General features: G+C 42.3%; 2 protein-coding genes across 4 annotated transcripts; one reads left to right on the plus strand and one right to left on the minus strand.

Annotated features, from left to right (window-relative positions):
* Positions 1-478: 478 nt before the first annotated feature.
* ttc33 (tetratricopeptide repeat domain 33) lies at positions 479-9,976 on the plus strand. 3 transcript variants are annotated; one of them, XM_031860386.1, is made up of 5 exons: positions 479-886; positions 1,010-1,237; positions 5,371-5,452; positions 7,184-7,315; positions 9,483-9,976. In XM_031860386.1, exons 2-5 carry the CDS (start codon positions 1,011-1,013, stop codon positions 9,855-9,857), a joined length of 816 nt encoding a protein of 271 aa, XP_031716246.1. In that variant the 5' UTR covers positions 479-886; position 1,010; the 3' UTR covers positions 9,858-9,976. The 3 variants fall into 3 exon arrangements, with proteins under 3 accessions (XP_031716246.1, XP_031716247.1, XP_031716248.1); XM_031860388.1 differs by having other exon boundaries at positions 480-576; XM_031860387.1 differs by having other exon boundaries at positions 479-1,237.
* Positions 9,977-12,630: 2,654 nt separating this feature from the next.
* Positions 12,631-16,808, minus strand: ptger4b (prostaglandin E receptor 4 (subtype EP4) b). The gene is given in 3 exon segments (XM_031860422.1): positions 12,631-13,970; positions 13,973-14,378; positions 15,747-16,808. Coding segments are annotated over 3 exon segments (1,344 nt in total). The 5' UTR covers positions 16,524-16,808; the 3' UTR covers positions 12,631-13,809.
* Between the last annotated feature and the right edge of the window lie 229 nt (positions 16,809-17,037).

Genomic DNA, 17,037 nt, shown 5'->3' on the forward strand with positions numbered 1-17,037 from the left:
TTCGGAGAATTATGATGATAAGTTCATAGTAGATGCAAACGTATACTTATGTACAATATATTATGTTGAACATTGTTGCTCCTGGATGGATCACAGCCAACCCAATTATTGTCAACACAACTCCTTGTCCTTGGTGATGGTGGCCACAGCACTTAAAAGAATAAACTTCATAATTCTCAAAATTCTGACGCTTTGCTTTTTTATTAACAGCATTTACTTGTACTTTTACTTTCAATACTTAAGTACATTTAATATCAGAAAATTACTTTTGATACTTAAGTACAATAAATATCAGATACTTTAAGACTTTTACTCAAGTAATATTATAATAGGTGACTTTTTACTTTTACTGGAGTAGTTTTCCAGTAAGGTATCTTTACTTTTACTCAAGTATGGCTTTTGAGTACTTTATACACCACTGGCTGTTAGCTTGTCCTGTTTTGCCCACGGAGGTTCGTGTTTCTTTAAGAGACGACGTAAACATTCACACAACTTCCGGGTTAACCAATATGGCTAACCGCCGTTAGCTTGTCCAGTTTTGCCCACGGAAAGCTGTAGAAGTCTGCAAGTGCAAATGTAATATGTTATGTTGAAATCAACTGAAGTGCAGTCTTGTGTGAGCAAACCTACGGAGGTGTCAAGTTTAGGCTAAGTGTTAGCTAGGTCATTAACGTTAGAGCTAACGTTAGCTAGCGTTGTTGTGAGAGAGTTGTTTTTGTTTATTAGTTAACTCGTCTTGCTGTTGTGGCTAGTTAGTTGTTGGTTAACTAGTTAGTTATATGCCCTGTGTTTAAACAGCAGATATACCTAACTGTAGCAGCAGGATTGTCGGTTAACGTTAAGTTAGATATGCATCTGGCAGTAACATCACGTTAAACTTTTGCAGGTTTGTGATATTTCAAAATAAAAGTCAATTTCCGTAGATTTTCACGTGCTGATTTCAGATGTGATTTCAAGTCATATACTCGGTAACCGCCACCACCACCAACCACCCCTTCCCCCCTAACAGAATGGCTTCATTTGGCTGGAAGAGGAAAGTTGGTGAGAAGGTTTCAAAGTCAGCCGTGCAGCAGTTTGAGGCTGAGGCGGAGAAGACTGAGGATGCTGGGCCAGGTCCGGGTGACGAGGTGGACTGGCTGCACGCCATCAAACGGCGGCGAGAGATCCTGCTGGAGGACTGTGCAGCCAAGAGCCAGAGGCTGAAGGATGAAGGTGCAGTGCTGGCTGAGCACGGCAGGTGAGGGATGCTGTATAGAGCTGGCAAAAGTCAGGATTAGAATTTAAATCTTATTTCAGTCCATGAAACTGAGGATTTCCTGTCTGTGTGCTGCTGGATTCTTTAAGTGAACATCTGGATTTGTTAGCAGATGTTTAATACACTTAAACCAACTCTCCATCCAGAGGAAGTTATCACCATAGTCAGTGAACCATCCAGAGGAGGGAGAGTAGAGAGAGATGAGGATTACAACACTTCCAGCTTTAACTATGTGATTTAGTTGATAATGAGACAAACTTTCTGTTTCTACAAACAGCCCAAAGGAGCTCAACTTTGCATCAACTGGGAGATGTCATATGTGAAAGCCTCCAATGGAGGGCACCATGGTACAGAGCACTGAGAGCCATCTAACGCAGCTAAAAGCTTTCTACCGACTTCTACTACAGTTACATTATTTAAATAGTGTAATTCAAAACCGCAGCCAAGAGCCATCTGAACTTCAGGTTTCCCTGGTTTTCATTTAATGGCTTTTTGTGAAATTAGTAGGTGTGTGTTGGTGTCAAGTGTATGTTCTTGTATATATTTGGATTTCAAAAGCCAAAGAGCTGTATTCCTCTCAGGACGAGATTGTAAATGAATACAACAACAATTTATATTTTGGCCATGGGAGAAGCTGGTGTTCAGGCCTTTCAACACATATTTAAGAGTGGAAGGGAAAAGCAAAAACATGGAGCAATTTAAGGAAAGCTTTCAAACAGGAAGTGATTTATTTTTATGTTTAAATTGCTCCTACAATCTACTCTAGCACCCCCTGAATTATGCTCCTGTGGAAAGTAAATGCTATGGTAAAGAATGGTAATGATTATTATAAGTGATATTTCCCCCGTTGATGGATTTAAAAAAATATTTTCAGCACTGCGTTTATTGTGTGACTCAAAACGTAAATAAAATCACTCGGCTGCTTTTCTTTTTTTTTTATAGACACTGCTAGATGACAAAATAGGCCTTTTTAAGGAAGCGTTATCTGATATTTCTTCCATGATGATTGACCTTTTTAGCCGTATAACAATCATTTTATGAAACCCTCCTCAGTCCAGGAGATGTAGAGTTGTTGGCCTTAGTCACAGCCAGTAATTGTGTTTGTGAGGGGAAAGTGGATTTTGTTGAGGGGAAATGATGTCATGCTCCGTAATGGCTGTTCAGAGGTTTGAGATGCTGTCTGGTCGGGGATGTCAGCCAGGAGGTTTTTTTTTCTTCTCTAACAACATTGACTAACAACATTGACGTCTGATGTAAGTCGTTTATTACGTAGGTCTACATGCTCCGGATGTAATTAAAGAGTTCCTCTAGTACCTAGTTTGTGATGGAAGTTTTGTGCGACTTGTGGCTGTTTTCTTTATTTTTAAGACCAAACAGATATTGTGTTGTATAAATGTACTCGTGTCACGATAAGCTAAGTGTACATTTTTCAAACGTATACGTGAGATATCCTCTTGAACAGTACACACGGATATTGTAAAGTCTCTACAGACGCAGTAATCTTCACAGCACAGCAAACCGTTTTCTGTCAGATCAGCTGTTGCTGACATGCAGAGGAGACTCTTGATAAGGATGACAGTCATTGCTGCTCATGCATGAACAGACTGGTCGACACTAAAGAAAGGAAAATAAGAGATAGCCAGTGTCTGACTGATAAACCAACAATCAAAAAGAACATTCTATGATGCGTATTGCATATTCATTTGTAAATGTGGCTCAACGGGCGTTCGCTTGAGACTGTTGTCATTTCAAATAGGTACAAAAGATGATTGACAGTTCTCTCCTTCACTCAGACATCAGCTTTAACACTGAAAAAACAGGGCAGTTGTTTCGAAAACATCATCAAATTTCAGAAAAGCACTAAGGGGGAAACAAAAATCCCATGTAGTTCCAGAAGTGTGCCTCCATTTATTTGTTTAACAGCTTGTTTGAACAGTTGTTCAGGACGGTCCTGGGTTTTGTGAGGCAGCATGTGTCATCATCCAAATACTGCACGTAGTTTGCTGATTTGTCCGGCTTCCAGCTGCCATGCTGAGGACATTTTTCTGGCTAGAACTGCATTTGCGAGGTGTGACCTGACTCTCGGAGGCCATTTCAAATGATCACCATCCTCTGAAGGTCTTCTTTTTGTCCCCGAGATTAGTTCACTGGTTCAGTAATGTTTCAGGCACGCGTTGGGGCATGGTTCCTTCTTTTGGACAGCCGTGTGTAAAATGATCATAATCCCCCGACCCTCTACACTCTTTTCAGAACAATAACATGCTGCAAATAGCTCGTGAGTTACACATTTTTTCACTCTTTCTTTAAACGACACACGAGTGTGCACTTCCATCATTCCAATAAATGCAAGTTGACTCATGTACAGAGTTGTAATGACTGTAGAGGAGTCGTTTTTAGTTCATGGGGTGTAATAACTTGCTCATTGCTTAATTTCCTCACATGATTTTGTCTTTTGCCTCATGTGCCGTCAAGATTTCCACACTGCTCTAGTTCCATTTCCTCACTCCTCTCTTGCTGTTGAACAGCAGTAGTATGTGTTTTCTCAGGCTTGATCCTGGTTCTGGCTGTAATCCGAGTTTTATAACTGATCAGTGTTAATGGTCTTGCGTGGCTTTAATTGCTTTTGAATTTTTTCAGGACATCCTTCTTCATAAAGATATAAAAGATCTACACACAACAGACATATGGTGTTGTCAAACCCAGGATTTCACCTCATAATCTCTCCGAGCCTTTGTCTTGATCGTTCTATTGAAATGATTCCTGAGTCAATATTGACTTGAGGAGGAGAGGGATGTCGGAGTGAGCATGATCATGTCCATCAGGGCTCAACAGTGAGGATTGCCACATCGAGCTGGTAAATCTAGCCCGCTGGGCCCGCTCACTTCCTTTCCGAGCATTCGCGAGAAAATGGCGACGGGTAAAGGCAACGTTCATGAGCTGAAGCGCAAGCGAGCATTTCAATTATCCTGGAAACAAGAGTTTAGTTGGGAGGCCTTTTCAAGTCGCTTTTCAAAGGCCCGTCAAGTTTCCCAGAAACGTGTCCTTGTTCAAATTCAGTTATTTAAATAAAGGTTATACATGACGATTAACTTTCATCTTTTAGCTGATAACCACAATAAATAAAACAATTTGCATTTTGGAACGTAAAAATTGACTTTGGGGAAGTGAAAAAAAACCGAAAACATTGAACCCGGATTCATGTGTCCATTCAGATTGTAAAAAAATAAAAAAAAAAAGGTTAATTGTCGTAAAAATATATGCAAAACAAAGTGGTGAGGCTGCAGTGTGACTTCTGTTCAAATGTATGCAAATCCTGTTTATGTTTCTCCTTGCATGTCTGAGAAGGAGCCAATAGCAGGGTCTCGTTGGCTCAGATGAGAAACTGACTACCTGACGGGCTTCCCTGTAGACCCGTGTGTGTGTTTGCTTAGCCTGCTGTAGCCCTTTATACTCTACAGGTAGACAGGTGTTGCAGTATACGCTTGCAGCTGTACAGCGTCAAGAACTCGTCATTAAAAATAAGGAAGAACTAAAATGCACAAAACTCAAGTTGATGGCAAACTGAAATATGACTCGGCTACGCTTCATAAAAGTTTATTTATCTCCGCTTTTGAGAAGTCCTATGCAAGAATGGACAGACCGGATCGGGGAGGGTTTGGGTTCTCTATTATATGCAACAGCAAAAAAATGACGATGGAGAAGGGCTTTAATGATATACACCAAACAAACGTGTGGCAGAGTGTTCGGTTACGTAACGTATATCAAATCTCAGGGCGGAGGCAGGAGAACTCGGCGTCCAATTTCATTGCTTTATGTGATTGTCTATTGGAGTCGGTCACGCTTCAGCGCCGCATTATCCCAAGACTCCAACACAAAGCCGTGTTCAACTCGATGGAGAGCAAGATATCTGCGTGGGGCGTCGATAGCTTTGGTAACTTTAGATCACAGCCAACAAACATGCTCTATAAATAACTCACATGCTTATCTATTAAGTTATGTATCACACTGCCATTTAAAGTGCACCAGTAGCAACCAGGTCACGAATTATGATGCAATAAACAAACACCGTTTGCGTGATTAATCTCTTAGTTCTATAATGTGTGTGTTTTCTCTAGGCACTGGGAGGCCATTAAGAAGCTGGACGAGGCCATCCAGCTGACTCCAGACAACCCACTACTGTATGAGATGAAGTCTCAGGTATACTATACATTGTTATATTTATATACTTCATGCTTTATTTCATTTTGTCTTAAAAGAGTAAACTACCGATTCAGCATTGTATCCTATAAAATGACTGGTGGACAGTTTAAATGCTTTAAGCAGCCAGTCTTTAGGTAACGTGGCTAGAATGGCCTTTTGACCACGAGGCTGCTCCGCTGTTTCCCGGCAGTGCTCGTGTGTCTGAGATGTGATGCAGCCCAACAGCTGTCCTCAGGGTTTGGGGGTGTAGTTTTACATCTGGGTAGAGGACGATGTAGATTATCTGACAGTGGTTTTGTGTTCAGGGTGTACCAAAGAAGTCACAGCGCACTAAATCAGTCACTTACAGCAACGTTCAAGATAACTGAACACGTCCTCTGTTCATGCCCTTTCGTTTGGGAATGTTACTGAGTGACCACCAACATGCTGTGTATGCACTACTACACATGCCTGCTTGTTTGGAATGCGTTTTCGGCTAGATACATGGTATCAGCGCGGTGCTGACAGAACTAAAAGTCTACTGCATGTTTCCAACAGCTTCAATGTTTTTGGCTTTTTAGCTCCACTTCCTTGTTCCTTTCTGTCATTTCACTTCCTCTTCTTCTGCCGTTGTTCCTCAGCTGCTTTTCCTTTTTCTTCTAACATCGGCATCTGTAAATGGTTCCCATATATTTGGGAGAAGTGGAGAAGCCAGAGGAGGTGGACAGTCAAATTCAATTCTTTCTCATCCATTTACTACAACAATCACAATTAAATACCTCCTCATAGCCCCGACCATTGTTTGCCTAATATAATATTATCCATTATAGGTTATTGGAGAAGGAAACCATTAGAGGACCAGGACTTGAAAACCACCGCAAATGGGATTTTCTTTTCCTCCATTGCTATGACTGACTTGAAACATGACATGAGTGCGGACATTTTTTTGCTGAGCTTCAGCTCCAATGTATTTTGACTACACATGGAAAAGCACATCCAACCTATTATTGTCCATTATCAGGCTATAAATAGACTGGACCTCATCATGCTCCCATTACTGATCCACATGACGAAGATGCTTTCACTGATGCTGGTCCTTTACTGCCCTTCATCACTTTCTCCCAATTTAACTCAGTCAGTATTGTGCCTAATACGCCACCTGTCACTCTGAACGTCTGTTACTGCGGTGCGCTCTGGAGGAAATTGGCTCCATTTGTAAAACTGTCATCACATCCTCTTGGGTGTATTCAAGCTCAGCTCATTAGAACGTGTTGTGGATTGTGCGGTAAAGTCATGAGGTTAATTGCTCTTTTCCAATTAACACTAATTGCTATGTTCCATTATGATATGTATGTTTGAAAGCATCCTTCAGTATGAACCAAAAGCTCTACGCCCCGTGCACGTTAATATGTTTTACAGCTCTCATATTGTTATGCAAATAGGGCATTATTGGTTTAAGCTTATTGACAGCTTGTCTTGTACATGATGACAAAGCAAAATTGTGACTGCAAGCATCCATCAACTCAGTGTCTGAATAAAAGATGATTCCAAAGACTCTGCTGATCCTGGTATGCAATGATATAAAACACATGAAAGCATTACAGGCGCTGGAGGCAGAAAATGATTCGCATATTTGCTTTAAAAACTATTTCAACTCTTTGTGTTAATATTGTGAATCACACACGTGTGTTGTCCTCTTGCGGAGGTAGCGCCTAAAGAGTCTTTAATCATTTTGTGGTTTCTCCACAGGTACTGACCATTTTACAGGAAGTGTTTCCTGCGGTGAAGGCGGCAGAGATGGCGGTGAAGTTCCGCCCCCTTTGGTGGGAGGGCTGGCAGACTCTGGGCCGTGCCCAGCTCAACCTGGGAGAGGTGGACCTGGTGAGTTTGGCTGGCAGTACACTCCGAATGGAAACAAAATAGAATGCGCTGTGCTCGCAAAAAAGCTGTCCGACGGCAATCGGATTCAGGGCTGTCGACAAATGCGAGCACTAGGTGGAGGAATGTGTGACTCGCAGCGAGAGGAGACGTGCAAACAAAAACTCGTAGCATTGATAATTGCAGCTGGTACCAACATTCACTCAGTAGTGAGGCATGGCCTCCTGCTCACTCGCTCACTAATGATCTTCATTGGAAGGGCCCCATTTATTTTGTGAATGTTTGATTTTGCAATAAACTACGCCTCTTTCTGTAGCCGGCTATAAATCAGTTGTGTCTTCGCTTTTGAACGGCTGTCAAGGTACGTCAGTTACTTCTGTTTACTTCTTTCTGCAAACTCCTCCTGAGATGTTCCTCCTGAGATGTTCCTCTTTCAAAGCACACCCAGTCGCCCCGGGGGTTTGGACGATTGCTCAAATTGCCGCAGAACACGCCGGGACCTGTGGGGTGCATGGAACCCACGGATCTCAGTTACACCGTCCGCCCATTCAGAGCCAAGCAAACAAGGCTGTACTCCGAAAGCCTTCGCTTAATGCCACCGCATGTCACTCCTAGAGCGAGAGACCTGTCTTACGGCATCAAAAACAACAATGGGAAGTGTTGAAAGTTACCTGCGATAGAACTAAACCAAATATAGACACACCTCGTTGTATGATGATGTTATTGGAAAGGAACAGTCGGGGAGAAAACGCACATCTATTTTTAGCAAGGCCTGTTCAGTCAAGTTTCAGAGCTTTGTGTGCATCAACATGTTTGAGTGGTGCCTGTTTGTGCAAATGTGAGGGCAGCGATTCCCCATAAGTCTGTTCTTTCCCTTCTTTGACTTCCACTCCTGGAAAGTACCCAAATAAAACAAACATATCTTCTGATTTCATTTTTTTCAAACCCTTCTCTTAATGTCTTTTAAAACATGACATTGACAGCATGAAGGCTCCATCGCCATTCATCTCCTCGTTATTATGATTAAAAAGCCGGTTAATCTGCCGACTGTGGCATTTTGTCTGTTGAAGCATTTCTTTGAAAACAAGGTTGTGATGAGACTTTAGTCTGTTCAAGATTGAACTTGTTTTGGGAACATCTATTACAGTTAACCTGTCAAGGTGGGGAACATTTCACATACCGGTTTATTTTTCTGTTTCGTTCCAAAATGATTTGTTGTAGATCCTTTTGCTTGTTTAGGCCAGTTGGGAAGTTTGTTTGTCTGGTCGTTAAATTACTTCCTCGGCCTGACTTGTATCTCAGGTTAAATTGGATTTTCGTAAGAGGTGTTACTCACTGTGTCACAGGGAACAGGTGCAACTGAAAAGCTGAGCTCAGTCAATAATTAATGTTAATTCAGTGTGTATCTTGATGACAGGCCAAAAAAAGAAACTTGGCTGTTGTCCTTGAGTGTTTTGTACCGTAGTTTTAACAACTCCCAACAGATTGACGTGTCTTCTCTGGTAGAAATCTGATCGCGTCAGGTCAGTTTCAGGACTTCTTCTTAATCTTTTCTTCATATTTAGTTTGAGAACTGCCTCAAAAAGACCTCACGAAGCTGTTACAGAGCCTCAGAAGATTAACTCTTTAAGTGGATTCAAGTTCACCCAAATGTCGTTTATTTAATGGGCTTCATTACCATATTACATAACCAGACATCTGTCAGAATAGATTCATGATATACCTCAGATAGCATGCATGGATGGATTTACTTCACCGTTTCACAGGCAGCAAATAGTCCCAGCTAAAGCTTGACATCAGGTCCCACGGACGACAGCGGCCGTTTTTTATTTCTGTTCAGTGAGAACATCGATCTACAACTGCACAGTCAGCTGAGAGCTATTGGTGTCTTCTTAATGAAACCATAAATCGACCTGCAGCACAAAGAATGTTCGAGTCTTGCTGGTCGACGGGCCCATGATGTACCCAACCTGCTCATTCAGCAGGTATGCCAACGGCATACCATTCATCTGTGAGAGTGACGGTGAACCCACGAAAAGGCCGAAAAGAATTCGGGCTGAACTTGTCAGTTTGTTGGAGACTATAAACATGCCTTCACCCATCTTTCATGACCACCCGTAAAAGCTTGTGTTTGAACTCTAAGCTCATGCCGAATTTGTCCCCCGTATAGGCTGTGAGGTCCTTCCAGGTTGCGATCCACCTGTGCCCATCAGAGCGCACCCTGTGGCAGGAGGACCTGGAGTGGGCATGGAGGCTACAGAAGCAGCACTTAGCAACCAAGGAGAAGACTCGGCAAGAGGAGGAGGCCAAAGAACAGATCCTTCATGCCCCGGAGCTCGAGCGGGACTACGACTTTGAGTCTGATGAGGTGCTCGCCGCCTGTGTGGCGGTCGCAGAGCGACAGACGCGCTACGAGGAGCTGAAGAGGACCGCCGTGGTCATAGACGCTGAGGGGAATATAAAAAATGTACTCGCTGGGGAAGAGGGATCAGAGGATGCAGCGACGCCATTACAAGAACAGTTTGTCAAAGTAAGAGGACTTTGAAATGGTTTCAGAATGACTTGATTTTCCCGGTTACATTTTTTCCGGACCGAACGGTGTTATTTCTGAAACCACAGTGAGTGTGTGAACCTGTAGCATAAAGTAACCTCTTCAGAAGCAAACATGAGAACTGACTAATTCTGCTGAAGGTTTAAATGTGTCACAATAAAAGACAGTTGAGTTGTGTTGGTTTACATTTTCCATCCCTTTCATTTTAATTGTGTAAAATGTGCATGTAAAGTTTTTACATGTTTTGAAGCGCTAAACTTGAGCATCTTCTAGTTCTGTGTTTCACCTCTTAGCGCAAAAACACGTTTAGGATTATGTATACAATCAAAGGTTTGTGCTCGGCCGTTTGCTTCTATAGCACATAAGATTGATTCGTCTTTCAGAATCATTTATCCTCCAAGATTATTAAGGCACATGATTGTGATGAATAAACAGAATAAAATAGTTCCCGGTCTTTAAATCCAGATCATGGATTCATCCACTCTGATTAGTTGACCTGTGAGGTTTCAATGTGCGTCTTTGTGAAACATGAGCGTGCATGCTCAGCAAATTGTCAATGAGTGAATAAACATGAATCAAAATATGTGATAGTTCCCTGTGTTTGTTTTCTCATTGGATGTCTTCTACTTTTATGTTACCTGGAGATGAGTTGCAAGATTTTTACCGACTTGTTCCAAAGTTGAGCTAAATGATAAGATGATATTGATTAGTGCTTGAAGAAGTAACCAGACTTTGGCTGCGGTCAAATAGTCTTTCCTGCTTGACCTGCATGATAAGAGCTGGTTGAATTTATTTCTTATCTCACAATGCTGTCCCACAATGTCTTTCTTACTTACAAAACAAAGGGTTTCATTTTTATACAAGACAAAGAGAACGCATCTCTACAAATCAATCTGAATTAAATACAAAGAGAAAATGATGACATCGGTAGACACACCCTCATCTGTAACACACCTAAATTATAGCTGGTGCAGATGTTGTTTTACAAAGTTGCACAATAAGATAGATTGAGATCACTTGTGTGCAATCAGGGTGTGCCAAGTGAGTTTATGCTAAATACACATGTATCTGGACATAGTCCAGCTGCTGCGCACTTGAGTTGTCATGAAGGTTGTTTTCGCAACCTTGTGCTCTGCACAGGTCCGCCCTACATCAACACTTGCGACATATAACAGCCGCACGACCACACACCGAATCACAGACTGTAAATGCCACGCGTAAAAAGTCAGGGAGGCACAGACTGTGTCAGCCCTTTGTGGAGAAAAAAATATGTTACACTCTCTACACAAGATTGGGACCAGGTTGCATCATAATGATCCCCATGCAGACGTTGGACATGTGCGTAAAAGTGCCACATTGGGCAGCGCTTCATCTGCCATCTAGCACATTTAACACTAGCCCAGGATGCCGCTATGCAGATGTCTGCCACTGTCGTCCCTGTGAGGAAAGCCATGGGTGAGGATGAGTATAAATAGCGCATATCATTGGAATGTCTAAGTTTGATCCTTTCTGACAGACGTCTCCACGTAAGAGGCCGCAAGCAATCGCAGGTTGTTCTGCCGGCATCGCAATGCCTCTCAAAATCTGCCGCCATTTTTATGATGCCCTGCAAGTCCTGAAAAAGTGCCTTATAGGAGCGGGCAAATGATCCGGAAAAGGAGAAAGCCCAGACCTAGGCCTCTGCTCGACACCGCAGTTCCTCCGTAGGCAAGTGAGCACAGAACTGGCAATCAGCCTGCGGGGTAGCCACAGTGCCAAGGCAGCTTTCACAGCTGGTATGAAGGCCGATGGGAGGATGTAGCCAATCCGGCTGAAGAGGAAATGGGTGTAGAACCATGGTCACAAGGCTGTTATACAGTATGTCTTCAAGAGTGATATAGAAACAAATACACACACACAGTTCAGTGACCCAGAAAATAGTATGTTACAGAAATTATAACGTATCTATTGAAGGTGCTCAATACAAACTTCAGAGCATATCTAATATATCTGACCTCATTTTAAATCATCATTCACCTCAACCCTAAAATGACCCTGAGCCCAAATGTAATATACAAATACTGTTAACATTTTTGTGTCCATAAAGTCCTGGAATTTCCTTTTTACTCTTAACTCCATTCCTGCTCTAAAATGCTTTTTAAGTGGTATTTTCTAACAGCCAATTGTTTGCACACACACATAATGTGTTGGCTGATGACGTGGAGAATGAGTTGGACATTTTTTCTCATTTCGCCGTCTGTTGAAATCCTATCAATTATTTTGTCAATCACTATTCCTCCTGGAGGACTGACAGCTTGAACTGAGTCCTCAGTCTGCGGTCACAGCTCTCTTTAATGGGATACTGGTCTCAGAGGGAGGTTTCACTGCTCTCGGAGGTGAAGAAACCATCTGTCTGCAGGTGAGCGGTGCTGTTCCATCTCAACTAGCTATTGGATAGAAATGTCTCTCGCCATCGGCGCTGTTTTCTCAGCTGCTAGCATGACACTAACGGTGACGTTCAAACAAAAGAAAATGTTATTAGAGCAGTTATAGACATGCTTGAACAACTAATCAGACATATTGCACGAATACCTCTGTCTGCACTATTACCACATACTTGCACTATCACCTCAATTCCCCATTTAAGAGGATGTAACTAGTGAATTTTTTGTGCATTTTGGATGAAGACAATGAATTAATTACTAAATTAGCAGATTAACTTTCCATCCATAAACTTTCCTTATCAAGGGACGCTTCAGCTCTAAATGTTCCTCTCATAAGTCCCCTCTCCTATTTTACATCACACTCTACATATTCACCATGAATATTTAAGAAATATCATATCAACGTACTTCACTCTCATTCTGAACCATACCAAAAAAAGTGACACAAGTGTATATGAATATTTACCAACTTTTATTTTCTGTGTATTTAAGAGTTCGGTACAACATTCGTCTTTTCACAAGAGATTTAACATTTTTGTGGTAAATTTGACATCAGTTGTTGCTGCAACAACAACTTTAACATTGAAATATGAACATGGTATTTATATCAATCTTTATAGAACTCTATCTAAGAAATCCATTGAAAGAAAAGGTAAAAACCTTTAAACTCATCAGACAGGAAATGTGTGTTTTTCTTTTCTCTTCTTAATTCCCCTATAAAGTCTAATTAGAAGAGAGGAATTACACATTACATTGAAGTAAAATGAGATGAAGTTGGTTTAATCTTTACAAAGTAATGGGCTGGAAAGAGTAAATGAATGATTTTATATTAACACGTTATGTTAGAAGGCCTCTTAACGTCCTCCCGTGTCTGCATAGTGGAAAAGCCATAGCTGCCTTTTGTTATGAAATGCAGGGCATGGTATTATTCTAGCATGAATGGCAGCTCCTCTGTCAACCAATTGGACCAAATTGTTTGCAAATGTGTCTGCTCACCACAAAATAAAACAAAAAACCAGAAGATATTCATCTTGTACCAATTTAAAATGGCTCCAAACTTTCTGAACCTTCTCACAGAGAAGACAATAACAATACAATTGAAACAATACAATTTCATACTTACAATAAATTAACATTATGTACACTTTTCACATTTTATTATTCATTTGTTATAGTCATCTGGCAGGTTGTGAAAACAGCCTCGCAGTGGTTTAACAAAAAGTGCAACAGAAGAGCTCCTCTACAACGTCATGTTGTTCTCCGTGGTTTAGTTGATGTCGTGATTCTACTGAAGTGTATTTAGCGATATGGTTTTTGTGGTAAGTTATGACTGAGGAGTAATACATTATTTAGTTCAATAATACATTTGTCAAATAGCATGCCGCAACATATCTACAGATTGATGGATGATTACTCAGTCTTCAGATGCGTGTCCTTTGTTATCCTGTCTTTGTTCATTCCTACCTGAAGTCCCAGGACATTTCTATTACAGTGACGAATGCTTTTCGAGATCATGCCAACTGTTATATGCATTTCTCCTGCATGTTCGCAGTCTCATCCGTGAAGGTCACATGTAGAGCCGGGTCCTTGCGACACATCAGAAGCTCTTTCAGTGGCTCGCCTGCCGCTCTGTCCCCTAATTCACTGTGTGAAAGCTCCCTTTGAGGCCCCTCGACCTCCTGGGGTCCTGTAACGTCTGTGCGACTGGTGGGCTGGAGCCGCCCTGTGCCCCTGCATGAGATGACCTCGTGGTTCCCTCAGACGGGTACAAGAAGGTCTGTGAGGTGCACACAATTTCCTTCAGCTCTCGTGACACCATCGAGGGAGAGTCTCGTGAGATGATGGAGGAGGAGAAGCGGCCTTCGGCACAGCGGAACTGCCCGCCGTTCCTTCGACCCCGCCCGCCCATTTTGCAGAACAGACACTTTATTTTCTCCATCAGCTTGAGGACCACTGTCTTTCTGAGCAGGATGTAGATCCAAGGGTCTAAGATGGGGTTGACGGAGGCCATGCGGATGGCCAGCAGGTCTTTATTCAACCCGGAAGGCTCTTCTGTCTGGTTTCCGTACAGCTGATTCACAAAGATCCTCAGCTGATAGAAAAGGAGAGAAAACAATAGATGAACTTCGGAACTTATTGTTCGGTTGTCACATAAATGAGCATGGAACAACATTTCAAGTGCAGAATCAATTGTGTTTTTGCAAGTCCAAACCTGTCTCCACTTCATTTAGAAGAGTAACATAATTGTTTATATAACATATTCCTACAAGGTTGGCATGGAACGGTCAAATCTAAATAGACACTTGGCTGAATGTAACTGCTGCGTAACCACAGCAGTGTAGAGATGGCAAGAGGCCAGTAGAAACAGTTCTCATCATCATTCATTCTAAGATGCCTTTGGCCACTGAGCTTCCCCAGGGTCTAATCAGCAGTCATCATTTAACAAAACCAGAGCCTCAAAAGCCTTAATGTTTGACATTTCTAAAAGGACAGGTTCAACTTTTCCAAGTCTAAAACAATGACCTGCACATTTAAGCCGATTTTGCTTGCTGTAATCATTCCTGGTGTTCATACTGGACCTTTAAATTGTCCCTCTCTAACAAGTCCTTGTTCTATGCCAAAAAAAAATCCTGGGTTTATGTTAAGTTACTGTGAGAGACTTTTGTTCTAAAAAGACAGTGTTGGTGGAAACTTCACCAGATTGATTTAACTCAGACTGCAGAAGCCTGATATTAACTTCAGCTGAACTTAATGTATAACACAGAATGAGGACTACTTTTTTTGTCCCCAGAAGTATTCACAGCAAGCAGAAAACTGTTAATTTTGGAACCTGCCGTTGTTTCAACACAGACTGTGAACCTCTCCTTCAACACAGACTTTGACTCCAAAGATGCAAGAATGCTTGTGTCATTCTGCACTGCAGAGCAAACACCTGCGGAAATCTCACGCTCTCCTCTGATCCTTAGCTCTCGCTCAGGCTGAACATTGAAGTCTGTCGATGCGAGCTAAATGAGCGAACTCTCAGAGTGTTCAAATAACATGTGAGAGTTGACTAATCTTTTCTAAACCACATGCTAATGATACATCTTTGTAAATGCTGTTTTGACACAGCAAAAGGAAAGAGTGTGAACGAATTAACTTGTGCCTTAGATTGTGTCATCTAACCACAAATATCTTAAACGGGAACACGAAGTTCTGACAGCAAGTTGAATTAACCATCTCCTTCCTGTTTGTTGTTATCGTGTATTAATCCATTAGGTTAAAACTCTGTTGGTGTTTCACACAATCTTTATTTTAATTTACATTTGGATTAATTTACATTCCTTTACTTTCTGGCTGATATATGTATTGGACTGTATTTCCTTTTTTTGTTAAACGTCTGTGACATTCTTGCGCGTAAAAACCTATTGCGCACACAGAGGGTGCAAAATGTGTCTGGTTCAATTGTACAGATACTCACCACTAACGGTATGGAGCATATGAGAACCACAGCGGAGGTAGCTATGAGTAGGATCACCATCTGGATCTCCGCTCCAGCTAATCGTCTGAAACTCCGTCTGCGCCTGAGCTCCGCGATGCGCCTCTGGTCCGTGCCCAAAGACGTGCGGCGGATGAACCGCTTGTGCATCAGGATCAGAGCCCCGCACACCATCACGTTGCATATGACAGTGGCCAGCACGATGACTGAATTCACACCCGCGTACATCAAATTAAAAGCAGCGACTGTTGTGTTGTTGTTCTGCCAGTCGATGAAACACCAGGTCTCTGGTTTCTGAAGCGTCACCTTCCCGAACCCCAAACTGGGCAGCGCGCAAAACACGATGTTGGAAATGTAAATGGCCAAAAGAGTGAGCGCTGCGAGTTTTTGGTTGACGTACTCGTTGTAGAAATATGCATGGTTTATTGCCAAGTATCTCTCCACTGACATTGCCAACACAATGCTGAGCTGGACCAAGAAGAAGAAGAGCAGGATGAAGCCGGAGTACTGGCACAGCGGATCACCTCCCGGCCATTCGCCCCTCATGTAGGTCGCGATGGTGACAGGACTGGCCAGCAGCGTGCCCAGGAGGTCTGTCACTGCCAGGCCACACACGAGTGTATAAAAAGTCGTTTCCTTTTGTTCCTTTCTTGATATCCGCAGAACCACTATAGCGATGACATTCCCCACCACCCCGAAAATGAACATAATCGACGGGATGGTGGGCGGTAGAAATCTCATCTCCACTGTCATGTTCATACCTGCAGGGACTTCTTTTATTGTTTCACAATGAGAAACAGTTCTCCTCTAACATCCAAAGTAGTAACGTTTTCCATGAATGCGCATTCTCCAGGATCTCCAACAAGAAGCAAATCCATCGTTTCCCAATATCCCTTTTACGCACAGCATTAAAACTCAACAATCCGTCATGAAAATACGAGCAATCCACAGCATGAAGATGTTTACTCTTGCGGTTTTGGTTTGCAAGCGATGCTGCAGGACTGCGAGCTGCGCTTCACGCTGTTGTCTCTCTGACAATTGACAGGGAGGTTTCCTCCTGGGCCACTGAAGGCAGCTCCTCCTCTGCGTTTCATTTAACCAGTGAGCTGTTTGAAAAAGAGCGCGCCATGCAGCGGGAGAACAGATGTGTTCGGGGATATACAGTAGTTTCACTTCTTCACTATCACTGAATTCAACGCAACTGTTGTCAACTCTCAGATGACAGCAAAGTCAACAAGATCAATGCATTTATTGAGAAGTCTGAATAATGTAT

This window comes from Anarrhichthys ocellatus, unplaced genomic scaffold, assembly GCF_004355925.1.
Source record: "Anarrhichthys ocellatus isolate YVR2014 unplaced genomic scaffold, GSC_Weel_1.0 scaffold23, whole genome shotgun sequence".
Classification (NCBI taxonomy): domain Eukaryota; kingdom Metazoa; phylum Chordata; class Actinopteri; order Perciformes; family Anarhichadidae; genus Anarrhichthys; species Anarrhichthys ocellatus.

Bases quoted from the DNA above. Each gene is read 5' to 3' on its own strand.
- ttc33 (XM_031860387.1), top strand. From the start codon at position 1,011: ATGGCTTCATTTGGCTGGAAGAGGAAAGTTGGTGAGAAGGTTTCAAAG. The intron at 1,238-5,370 runs GTGAGGGATGCT...TGTTTTCTCTAG, and splicing joins GTGCTGGCTGAGCACGGCAG to GCACTGGGAGGCCATTAAGA. The intron at 7,316-9,482 runs GTGAGTTTGGCT...TCCCCCGTATAG, and splicing joins ACCTGGGAGAGGTGGACCTG to GCTGTGAGGTCCTTCCAGGT.